Raw genomic sequence first — 11,616 nt, forward strand, 5'->3', positions numbered from 1 at the left:
CGGATCTTCATGGAGAATGTGGGAGCCGTGAAGGAGCTGTGCAAGCTGACAGACAACCTGGAGACACGTATCGATGAGCTGGAGAGGTGGAGCCACAAGCTGGCCAAGCTCAAGAGACTGGATAGCATGAAGTCAACCGTGAGCTCTGGGGCATTCAGGTACAGGTGGAGCCAGAAGGGATGTCCCCTTTGATCCCAGGAAACAGAGTGGCAGCTGGGATTGGGAAGAGGGGGATGGGGAGGGTGTGAGCAGATGTGACTTAGCCTGGGGTAGATCGAAGGAGCTGAGGTTGGTGAGGTTTGGCATTTACACACCAACTGCCTGAGATCAGCCCAAAAAACCCCAGGATGGAATGGTCTCTATGCTTCCCTAAAGTGGCTTTCTCGTGGCAAAGAGCTTCCCATGCTTCCAAAATCTCCATCCTGATCCTGCTTATGGAGGTTTGGGGGCAGAATTGAGGCTCTTTGAGCAAAGGAGCAAAAGGTTTTGTGACTGTTATGCCACACAGATTTTTTCCCTGTGAGAGAATCCCATTCTTGCGTAGGAATGGCTTGGTGAGTTCTCCCTGCCCAGCTCAGCTCCATTCCTCCTTTCTCCTTGCAGCCAAACAGGGAGCCAGTTCAGCCGGGCAGGAAGTGTGCCCCACAAAAAGAGACCCCACAAAGTAGCCAGCAAGGTAAGGGATGGATCCCAACGGAGCAGCACCGGGTGGAGACAGCTGGGGGGGCTCAGCCTGGAGAACAGGAGGCTCAGGAGGACCTTCTCACTTTCCACAACTCCCTGGCAGGAGGTGCAGCCAGGCAGTGGTCAGGATCTGCTCCCAGGGAGCAAGTGACAAGCTTTAAGTTGTGCCAGGGGAGCTTTAGGTCTGATATTAGGGAAAATTCCTTCATGTAAAGAGTCCATCCCTGGCACAGGCTGCTTGGGGCAGTGGTGGTGCCACCATCCATGAAGGGATTTAAAAGCCATGTAGATGTGGCACTGTGGACGTGGTTAGTGGTGGCCTTAGTGCTGGGGGAACAGTTGGACTCGGTGGGCCTAGAAGGCTTTTCCAACCTTAATGATTCCATGATCTTCCATTTTGTCTGTGCCTAATGGAGATGCTAAATGTCTTCTAAACTAGGAGGGCTCGGGGTTTTCAAGGGAGCAGGAAGAGAGCTTGGGATGGGCTGGGGGAGATCCATGTGAGGAGCAGAGCAGTGGAGTCCTGAGCTGATCCAGGATTTTCTTCCCATGCAGTCTCCGTCAGTTGTCCCGGAACAGGCCTGCATCAGCCAGCGCTTCCTGCAGGGCACCATCATTGCCCTGGTCATCATCATGGCATTCAGGTGAGCCCCCACACCTGAGCTGAGCTCCCTCCATTTGGGCTGTGCCATCCATGGGGTGTGTAGCAAGGGGCTGTGGACCTATAGCTGCTTCCGTAGAATCCTGGAATGGTTTGCGTTGAATGAGACCTTAAGGATCATCCAGTCCCACCTCCCTGCTATGGGCAGGGACACCTTCCACTAGCCCAAATTGATCTAATCCGCATCCAGCCTGGCGCTGAACACTTCCAGGGGTGAAGCATCCATTCTTCATGGGCTGGAATCTCTTGGAAGTGGATTGATACCATGTCACATCCATGCCCTGTGTCCCTCCTCAGCCTGTCCCTCTCTCTTTCAGCGTGGTGTCCATGTCCACGCTGTACGTGCTGAGCTTGCGCAGTGAGGAGGACCTTGTGGACATCGATGGGTGAGTGCTTGGGACTCTGAGGGAGGGATGAGGTGACCTCATAGATTTGATGCATCTGAGGAACTTTTTGGCTCAGATTTGAGGCACAAAAATCTGTGAGGGTTGTGGAGCACAATTCCCAGAAGTTGAGATGCAAAACCAACCAAACATACCCACACATACCAGTCTGATGTTGGTTGAATTATCTGGAGCAAGAAGTGAGGAATAGAGGAGAAGGAGGAAATACCCTGCTTGGCTGCTCACGTTTCTGCTCGCAGCCAGGCTGAATGGTCCTTGGATGCCTTTGGCTGGACTAAAACAGCCTCATCCCACAGACACAGCAGGGCTGGACCAGCTTTGGGAGCTCATATTACCTGATAATGAGTCTCTTTTTCTCTCTTTTCCTTCTCCCATTCCTCTCCCTCCTCTCCTGCTTACATCTCTCATCCAACCCATTTTTCTTCCACTTTGTCGGTAATTTCCCCATTTCTGTCTTTTCTTTGCCATTATCTTCCATATCCTCTTTCATTCCCTGTCTTCCTCTTCTCCCTGTCCCTCTCTACTGTCCTGCAGCTCCTTTGCTGTGCCCACTGCCTGTCTCCTGGCCCTCTTTCGGCATGGGGGTCCCAGCATTCCAGTCGCTCTGTGTCCACGGTATGTGACTGTTTCATTACTCCAGTAGTTAATTGCTTCATCCCTCCTCTTAATCCCTCTCTTTTTTCCTGCCATCTGCACCACGACAGACCAAGAAACTTAAGCTTGGAATTTCCAAGCTCTTTGTTGGCTTCATGGCTTGTGTGCCTCTCTCCTGCCTTTCCCTTCCCAGATCACTCCACTCTATGCTCCTCCTCATCTCCTCTTGCTCCATGTACCTGTTCCACTCATCCTGCTACAGCCACTTCTCTCCCCACCTGCAAGTGACACTGTTGTCTCCCGTGGGAGAGGTTTTCACTCTATTTTCCTGCATTCCAGGTCAAGCCAGAACATTGATAAGACACAGACAGTGCGATCCACAGCCGCATCCGACGGAGCAGGCGGCAGGACCCCCACACACCACGGTGGGTGACAGGTTGGGCTTCAGGGGGACCGACATGGTGGCTCCCCCATGCCAGGGGCTGCTGGAAGGGCTCTGGTTTCATGGAAGGGGTTCTTGGACACTGGGTGCTGCTCCTGGTAATCCCTTGCCTTACTCCCTATGTCCCTGCAGCCCCAGAGGACACACACGATGCAGCCCTCAGCTTGGCAGGTCGCAGCGTGCTAGCCTGCTTCAGCCCTCCGTGCTTTTCCATGTGCTGCTCCATTGCTCCCACCAACAGCTCCTCTGTTGTCCTGCCTGAGACCAGCCCCACTCATGCCACTAACCGGACAGGTGAGTGCCAGCCCAGGTGCCCAGACGTGTGGGGACATCACTGAGGTTTGTGTCCCCAGCCCAGGCTCACCTCCTGTCTCACACCTGAACTCTGTGAGAAGGTGGTCTCAGTCTTCTCCAGGATGGACCTCACCTCCCTCACCTCATACCTTCGTTCTAGACCCTTCCTCATCCTTATCTCCCTCCTTTGGAAGCACTCCAATAGCTTTGTGTCCTTATATATATATATCCTTTATATCCTTCCCTGCCCATGTGGCATAGTTCAGGCATCCCTGATCATGCTGCCAGGAGTACGTGGTGGCTGGAAGGTTTTTGGAGCTGCCCATGTTTCTGGCACAAAATCAGGAGAGGCTACACCAAACTCACCTGAGCAACCCTGCCTGGAGGTGTGACCTCATTCCCTCCTCATTCCATCACTGGCTCCAGGAACGGAGGCTGGGAGTGGAATCATAGAATCGCGGAATGGTTTGGGTTGGAGAGGACCTTAAAGCCCATCCAGTTTCACCCCCTGCCATGGGCAGGGACATTTTCCACTAGGCCGGGTTGCTCCAAGCCTTGTCCAATCTGAATTTGAACATTTCCAGGGATGGGGCAGCCACAGCTACTCTGGGCAACCTGGGAAGCATCAGCTTAACCATTGGGTGTGATGATCTTAAAGGTCTCTTCCAACCTTGATGATCCTGTGATTCTCTGAGCTGCTCCCAGGGGTGGTAATTCAGGAGGTGACATGGGGACAGAGCAAACCCAGCACCTGCAGCCTCTCTCTGCCTCTCAGCACAACCTTCTCTCTCCCATTTTTCCACAGACCAAAGTCAGACCTCACTCCTGCCAGTGACAAATATCAAAGCCAAATCCAGGGGCATCACCGGGAAATCCACCTCCTACACCAAGTGGCCAAAGACTCCTGACAGGTCTCAGAGCTTCGGCAGCCCCAATGCCAGCCCCTCCTCCCCCTTCTCCCACATCCAGGGCAAATCCAAGTACATCTCCAACCTCTCGCTCTCCCGCAGCAACTCCCGGCAGCAGCGCAGCCTCCGGCAGCCGGTGAGCGAGCGGCCCCACACGGTGCAGCCCGGCACAGATGGTAGGTGGATCCCATCTTCTTCCCTTCCAGCCCTTCTCCCTCAGGGTTTTCCTCCTGCCATCCCTTTGCTGTTCCTAAACACCCTGTTCTCCCCTTAACAGCACCAAGCCCAGTGCTGCAATCTGTCCGGATCCTGGAGATCAACTTGGCTATCCAGTCCCAGTACTGCGCCGATGCCAACGCGTGCAGGTGAGCAGGGCAGGGCTGGCTCGTGGCACTTTGGTGGTCACAGCTTCAGGGGATGAAGTGAATGGGAAACTCCTGGAGCCTTGGAGTGTGTTCTGCCATCACCTCACGCTGCTCCATGGGAAAAGGAGCAGGACTCCCAGTCCCTCCACGAGGGTTGTGTTTGGTGATGGGCTTGTCCTTGGGACACCTGGGAAGATATCCCCTCTGCATTCTCAGCCCATTTATTCTAATTTTGGGTTCTGTCCTGGCCATCTCACAGCCTGGTGACATCTAATGCTCTCTCTGTCCCCAGGACTGGAAACTTCAGCTACCGCATCCCTGTGAGCCAGCTGACAGCCGTGAACACCAACCTGACCCTGGAGATGAAGTGAGTGGACAGGGATCATGGCTGGACACTGGGATGTGGCCACGGTGTCTCCTCAGATGGGCAAGGAACAGCAGATGTTCGTCCCTTCCAGGCTCTCATTGTGTCCTCTCTTCCCAGCTCCTCCTCTGCTGTGTCCATCTCCCTTTGTGGCCTCATCTCCAGTGATCCCTGCCAGGATGTTGTGAGCAGGAACAGTTCCACCGACTCCACGGCTGCACAGGTAGGGAGGAGGGGGCAGAATCTGTACACACTGCCACTCCAGCACCATGAGTGTCACCTCAACACACCACCCATCTCTAAAGCCGGGACCATGTCAGCCTGGCTGCTGTTCCTGGAGGGAATTAATGTCAAACATGGAATCATTTAGATTGGAAAAGTCCTCTGGGATCTTCATCCAACCGTTCCCCCAGCACTGCTAAGGCCACCACTAACCATGTCCCCATGTGCCACATCCACATGGCTTTTAAATCCCTTCAGGGATGGTGATGCCACCACTGCCCTGGGCAGTCTGTGCCAAGGCTGGACAGCCCTTTCTATGAAGGAATTTTCCTTAGTATCCAATTTAAACGTTCTCTGGTGCAACGTGAGACCGTTTCCTCTTGCCCTGTCACTTGTTCCCTGGGAGAAGAGCCCATGTGGGCTCCACCCTCCTATCAGGGAGTTGTGAGGGGTGAGAAAGTTCCCCCTGATCCTCCTTTTCTCCAGACTGAATCCCCCCAGTTCTCTCGGCTAGTCCTCATCCCTCTTGTGCTCCAGGAAACAGCCTCAAGGTCTGGGAATGAATGTTCTTCTGCATTTCCTCACCAGGCTGGCCTGGGAGAACATCTCCCATTCTCATCCCTGATCTCATCCCAGTTATTCCCCTTCCTTCCCCAGGACACCACGCACCACTGGCCTCTGGTCATGATGTCTTTCCGGGAGTTTTCCTACCACTTCCGAGTGGCACAGCCGGTGAGTACCACCAGCTGCTTGTCCTCCTCGCCCAGGGCCATACGGAAGGAGAGAAATGAGGGATCATGGCAGACTTAGCGCTCACATGGCACCAAGAACCTCCCTCAACCCTCTTCATCTGCCTCCCACAGCCCTGTGAATAGTTGGGGGGTGATTTTTCCCTGCCCCAGCCCATAATCCAGGCAGAATTCCCCCCTTTGGAGTCCTACCCCTTTCTGTAAGTTCTTTCTGTTTCTCCCAGGGCCAAGCCAACTGCAGTGCTGCCCCTGAGCAGCTGGGACATCTCTTCACTGACTATTATTTCCAGTTTTACTGGCTCTGTGAGTGAGTCCTGGCAGCACCAGTGCCCTCTGCTTGGAGACAGGAGGGGGACTGGTGCCACTGGGGAGCCTCCCGAATTCCCTGCTTCGCTGGTCCCCGGCCCCACCTCACCCCTGTGTCCTGGTGAGCTGGTTTGGAGGTGGCTAGTGACCCTGAAGCACAGCACACACAGGACCTAAACACCACAACCAGCCCTGTGGTGCCTCCTGGGGTGACCTCGCACCAATTCCCACCATCCCACATCCCTCTCCTTTCCTTATGGGGATGTTTGTGTCCTGCATCACTTCTCCCTCCCTTTCCAACACTGGATTTGGAAGCATCACACTGGACTGAATGTGGACGGCTCTGCTACATCACAGAGGGATGCTCCCTCTATGGATGGGAGCTCCATCCTGGTGGTCCTAGATGTCCCACATCAGTTCTTCACAAACACTGGAATTGCTTCAACACTGGAGCCCTTTCCAAGAGCAAAACACTGGAGTTTGGCCTGGAAAGGAAGGCTGTGCCTGGACATACTGGAAGTCATACACTGGAGTTGCTGTTCCTTCTAGTTGGCCCAGGGCCACCCCCCAGAGACCCTCAGAGACCCCCAGACCTGCCAACAGACATTTCCTCTGGGAACAACCAGAGAAGGGGCAGCTCCCCCTCCTTGCTGTGCTCTTAAATCCCACCATATCCAGGTTTGGATGGATAAAAACCCCACTAAAGCTGCCTCTGAGGCTGTGCCCAGGCCACACCACGTGTGGGGACACTTGTCATCAACCCAGGGGTGACAAATGGCTGTAACTCACGTTAAGTGACATGGGATGTGTTTGTATCCACTTGGCAGCAGTGTGTGTGTGGAGCTGCCTGGTTGGCTCTCAAGCCAACACCAACCTCTGCCCAGACGTACAGAACAGAGACCACTGGCAAAGCCTGGAGTGCCCTGCAGAGCAAGGTTGAGTCCCTGGAGACACGAGGTGGGGTGTCACCACACCCCCTGGCCAAGGGATCTGTGCCAGAGAGGAATCTCTGCCTCAGGAGAGGGTGACCAGCAGCAACTGCAGGCTGTGACTGTCCTCACAGAGCAGTTGTGTTGAGTGTGTTTTGGGTGTTTTACTGTTACAAGTTCTTAACTTGCTAAACTACTGAATTCTTTCGGGATTTTAAGCTGTATAAAACATGGGTCTTTTAATTCTGTCCCCATGGAGCCACTTGTGTCCCATAGGAACACACAACGGCCACCGCGGCCACAGCAAAGCAAAACAGCTCCGCGTGCATCCTCCTCCCTGTCCTGCTCCCACCCCTCATGCCAAAAAGGACATGTCTTCATTCCTGGAAGCTCAGCCACCTCCAGGTGATTCCAAGGTGGATTTCCCTAAGGAAACAGCCACAGCTGGGGAAGGGCAGTGAGGGGAAAACAACACGTGCTGATCCTGAGGACACTCTGAAGCTGCTCTGGAGAAACAAGGTGCAGAGAGGGTTTTTATCCAGGTAAAGTGATGGTTCCTGTGCACATCTGGTTTCATCTCTTGTCATCCACCTCAGGACATCTTCCTGAGCTTATCCCGGCAAAGCAGCCCTAAAATTCCTTGTGAAATCACTTGGAGATGGCATCTGCCACCAAGAACTATGCACAGAGCAGTTTCAAGGTCAGGGCTTTGGGCCTAGAAGCAGCAAACACTTAATAATGCAGTTATTAAAGTCCACTGAATCCTGGGCAGCAGGAAATAGTGGGTGAGCAGAGAATTCCAGGCAGCAAAGCAGCCTGAAAACCCGATTTTGGGAAGCTCAGCAGGACAAGAAGACACCACAAGGTTTGGGAATACTGATGCAACAAGGAGGTCAGCTCCATGCTCAGCAGGATTCTCTGCTTCTCCCTGAAACTGGGAAGGAAACATCTGGATGTAGCTCAGTGCTCTTCCCTCCATCTGCCCTGAGTGGTTTTCCTTGGCTTTAAACTGGGAAGTGACTTTCTTGTCAGGTTTGTTGTCCCCTTGGCAATCAGTGGCCCAAGCTGGCACGTCCTTCCTCAGGTGAGTGATGCCAGGGGCTCAGGTCACCTTCTCAGAGCTGCTGTTTGCTCTCATGTCATCAAGCTGGGATAAATGCCCCTGGAAGAGGAAATGGAATGTTGGGAGGGCTAGAGCCTGCAATCACCCCCCACAGATCCTCCTCCCTCAGCCAAGGCTCCCCAGTACATCCCACCCTGCTCCTGAGGAGAGGAATCAATCAATGACGGTTGAGTTGAGGGTCTCTCCAGTGTCCCCAGGGGATTTAGGAAGTCCCCAACAAACCAAGTGCCTGAGGGCTATGAAGACATCTCTAGTGCCTTTTTCCTTATGGATCAGCCTTGGGGAACAGTGTTTTCCCACATATGTCAAATGCTGCCTCAAAAACAGTGCCCAGGTGGCTTAACTGGGATGAGGCAACTCCTTTAGTGCCTAGGCTGGCCCTACCCACATGGAGCTGGCAGCAATCCCTGGGATCAAGAGAGGACAGGGATTCAGGATGAAATTTTTTAGTGTCAATAGTGTCTTATGTCTTGAAGTGGAGTGGGTTGGCCAGAGAAGCTGTGGCTGCCCCATCCCTGGAAATGTTCCAGGCCAGGTTGGATGGGGCTTGGAGCAACCTGGGCTAGTGGAAGGTGTCCCTGCCCATGGGAGGGGGTGGAATGGGATGAGCATTAAGGTCCTTCCCACCCAAACCATTCCAGGATTCTATGCTAAAGATCATCAGCTGCTGCCCAGTGAGGCAGCACCAAGCTCAAAGGGGTTTTATCTTTATAAAGTGGAATTGAAGGAGTCATGGAATTGCTTCTAGGCCTGTTGAACAGCTGTCTGCATGGATTTCTCACCCCCAAAATGTGTCTCTGCCCCTTCCCTGTCCCCAATCAGTACCAAGAGAGTTCACAATCAGGCCTTTCCCTGCTTGGGATGGAGGGAATTCTGAGCCGACCTCTCCAGCTTGGGGAAATCCCTCTCTATCCAGCGGCAAAGAGACATTCCTGGCAGGAAGACAAAAGGGTGTAAACGAGGCCACTTTGGCTGTTTGGGAGTTTGTTTCAAAAGCAAATTCCCAACTCTCCTGTCCTACTCTTGGAGCTTAAAGCCTGTAAATAGAGACTATGGCACCACTGGAAGAATTAAGGAAAAACCAGCACGTAAAGCACTAATTTGTTTGGGTTAAATGTTGCTGCCACAGCTTTAATCACTGTATATTGCCAGCCAGTTTGTAGAGTTGCATTGTTAGCCGGTTATTATTGATTCCTGGTTTTTATTTGTGGGGAACAATTGTGGTTTCCCTCTTTTCTTCCTGATTTATATTTATATTTTGCTGAATTTGAGGGCTGAGTCTCTGGATTCCCCTTTTTGTTTTGGTTTTGTTTGGCTTATTTAGACTTTGTTTTATGCTGGAGGTAAATGTGCCTGTATGAATAAAATATATAAATACTGCTTTGTATCCAAGGATGACTCCTGGTGCTTTCCTCTGTGGAAGTTTGTGGATGTGCCCAGTTCAGGATCAGCACAGCCCCAGCCTAGGGCAAGTCTGGGATGGGGATAAAGAGACAAAGGAAGGAAGAGGGAAGAGTAATTAGAAGGGAAAAGAAAGGAAGGAGAAAAATGAAGAAGGGAAAAGGAAGAAGGAAAGAGAAAAGGGAAAAGGCAGGAAGATGGAAAAAGGAAAATGAAAGGAAAAAGGGAACAATATAAAGAAAGATGAGAAAAGGAAGAAAATAGGAAAAGGAAAGGAGATGAGAAAGAAAATAGGAAAAGGAAAGGAGAAAGGAAGAAAATAGGAAAAGGAAAGGAGTAAGGGAAAAGGGAGAGAAAGAAAAGAAAGGAAGGAGAGAGAGGGAAGAGAAAGGAAGAAGAAAGGGAAAAGGACAATCTGCCTCTGACCTCTCCTTGCTCTTGTGTCAGAGGGCAGGGCCAGATCCAGAAGGATCCAAGAATCCTTGGAAGTAAGTCTTCCTTCCCAAATAGGAACTTGGGGCTTGAATTTCTGATTTGTAAGGGAAAAGGGAGAGAAAGAAAAGAAAGGAAGGAGAGAGAGGGAAGAGAAAGGAAGAAGAAAGGGAAAAGGACAATCTGCCTCTGACCTCTCCTTGCTCTTGTGTCAGAGGGCAGGGCCAGATCCAGAAGGATCCAAGAATCCTTGGAAGTAAGTCTTCCTTCCCAAATAGGAACTTGGGGCTTGAATTTCTGATTTGGAACTTGAATTGCTGTAAGCTGGGCTAAAATTCCAGTCCCATGACCAAATTCCTTGTTTCCAGGCCAGACAGGTAATTCAGAAATCACTGAAGCTATGTGAGGGACCACAAGTACTGCTGAGCCATAAAACTGGCTTGGGATGCGAACACGCACAGCATTCCCAAAACAGGGTGAAGGGGATGTGATGGCAGTGAAGGCTGAGGGATTAAAAGCAGATTTAGGATTTATGTTCCATAGTCTGGCTGCACCAGGATACAAGGTGGCACTGGAATGCTTCTGGCCACACATAGCATGGAAATCTGGGATAAATACTGGGCATATCCCAAGGCACCTGAATCTTGTGCCAATATGGAGAAAATGAGGCTCGGGGGGACCTTCTTGCTCTCCACAACTCCCTGACAGGAGGGTGGAGCCAGGTGGGATTGGTCTCTTCTCCCAGAGAACATGAGACAGGACAAGAGGAAGCAGCCTCAGGTTGTGCCAGGAGAGGTTTAGATTGGCTATTAGGGAAAATTCCTCCATGGAAAGGGTTGTAAAGCCTTTCCATGTCACCAGTGGACAGGCTCCACTGGTGAAGTCCCCATCCCTGGAGGGATTAAAAGCCATGTGCATGTGGCATTTGGGGACATGCTAGTGGTGACCTTAGTGCTGGGGGAATGGTTGGAGCTGATTTTGGAGGCCTTTTCCAACCTAAACAATCCCATGATTCTATCCAAGTACTCTGGAAAAGCCAGGTGAAAAGGAATACCTAAAAGAAAACCAGGAGTCCCAAGGCAGGTGTGTCACAGAGGCAGTTTTATTCAGGTCTGGGTCGTGTCACACTCCACACCTGACATGGGTTTTGTTTATTGAAATATAAAAGAGATATAAAAAGAATTTCCCAGATCCCACATCCAGGCCCCAGGCTGAGCACTGGGACCTCTGGGATGCTACATAGGAGGTCCCAGGGTGTCTCCTCTGCCTGGCCTCAGACATAGATCCCCACCCAGAGCAGCAGGAAGAGGACACCAAAGCCCATGAAGAGTGAGGCCACCAGTGAGATCAGCAGCTCCTTGTAGATGTCCCGTGTGTACTTGGTAGAGGTCACCTCGTAGCTATGAGTCTAGGGTTAAGGTGGTAACGGCGGCAGAGCAAGGTGAGGGGAGCCCCTGCCCACTCCCCTACCCCTTCCCCACCTCCAGCCCCAGGGTTAAGGTGATGGCAGAGGCAGATCAAGGTGACAAGGATGTCCTACCCGTTTCCTCCAGGATTAGGGTGATAATGGAGGCAGAGCAAGGTGATGGGATCCCCTGCCCATTCCCCTACCCCTTCCCCACCACCAGCCTCAGGGTTAAGGCGCTGACAGAGGCAGAGCAAGGTGCCAGAACCCCCCGCTCGCTGCCCCGCGGATACACGAAGAACCAGGCGGTGAAGAACATGCCGATGGCCAGCA

At 52.3% G+C, this 11,616-nt stretch overlaps 1 protein-coding gene across 1 annotated transcript in view; it reads left to right on the forward strand.

The window, feature by feature from the left end:
* The window catches only part of MYRF (myelin regulatory factor), a gene marked incomplete at its 5' end in the record, with an annotated part of 18,522 nt that extends 12,524 nt beyond the window's left edge, over window positions 1-5,998 (forward strand). The window contains 12 exon segments of the mRNA XM_009073460.1: window positions 1-158; window positions 604-676; window positions 1,240-1,328; window positions 1,663-1,731; window positions 2,683-2,768; window positions 2,918-3,079; window positions 3,885-4,163; window positions 4,265-4,352; window positions 4,645-4,719; window positions 4,837-4,939; window positions 5,596-5,670; window positions 5,912-5,998. The exon segment at window positions 1-158 is cut by the window's left edge and continues 30 nt beyond it. Coding sequence (XP_009071708.1) covers window positions 1-158; window positions 604-676; window positions 1,240-1,328; window positions 1,663-1,731; window positions 2,683-2,768; window positions 2,918-3,079; window positions 3,885-4,163; window positions 4,265-4,352; window positions 4,645-4,719; window positions 4,837-4,939; window positions 5,596-5,670; window positions 5,912-5,998 — 1,344 coding nt within the window.
* Window positions 5,999-11,616: the final 5,618 nt, after the last annotated feature.

The sequence above is a fragment of the Acanthisitta chloris genome, unplaced genomic scaffold, assembly GCF_000695815.1.
Source record: "Acanthisitta chloris isolate BGI_N310 unplaced genomic scaffold, ASM69581v1 scaffold8754, whole genome shotgun sequence".
Lineage (NCBI taxonomy): Eukaryota > Metazoa > Chordata > Aves > Passeriformes > Acanthisittidae > Acanthisitta > Acanthisitta chloris.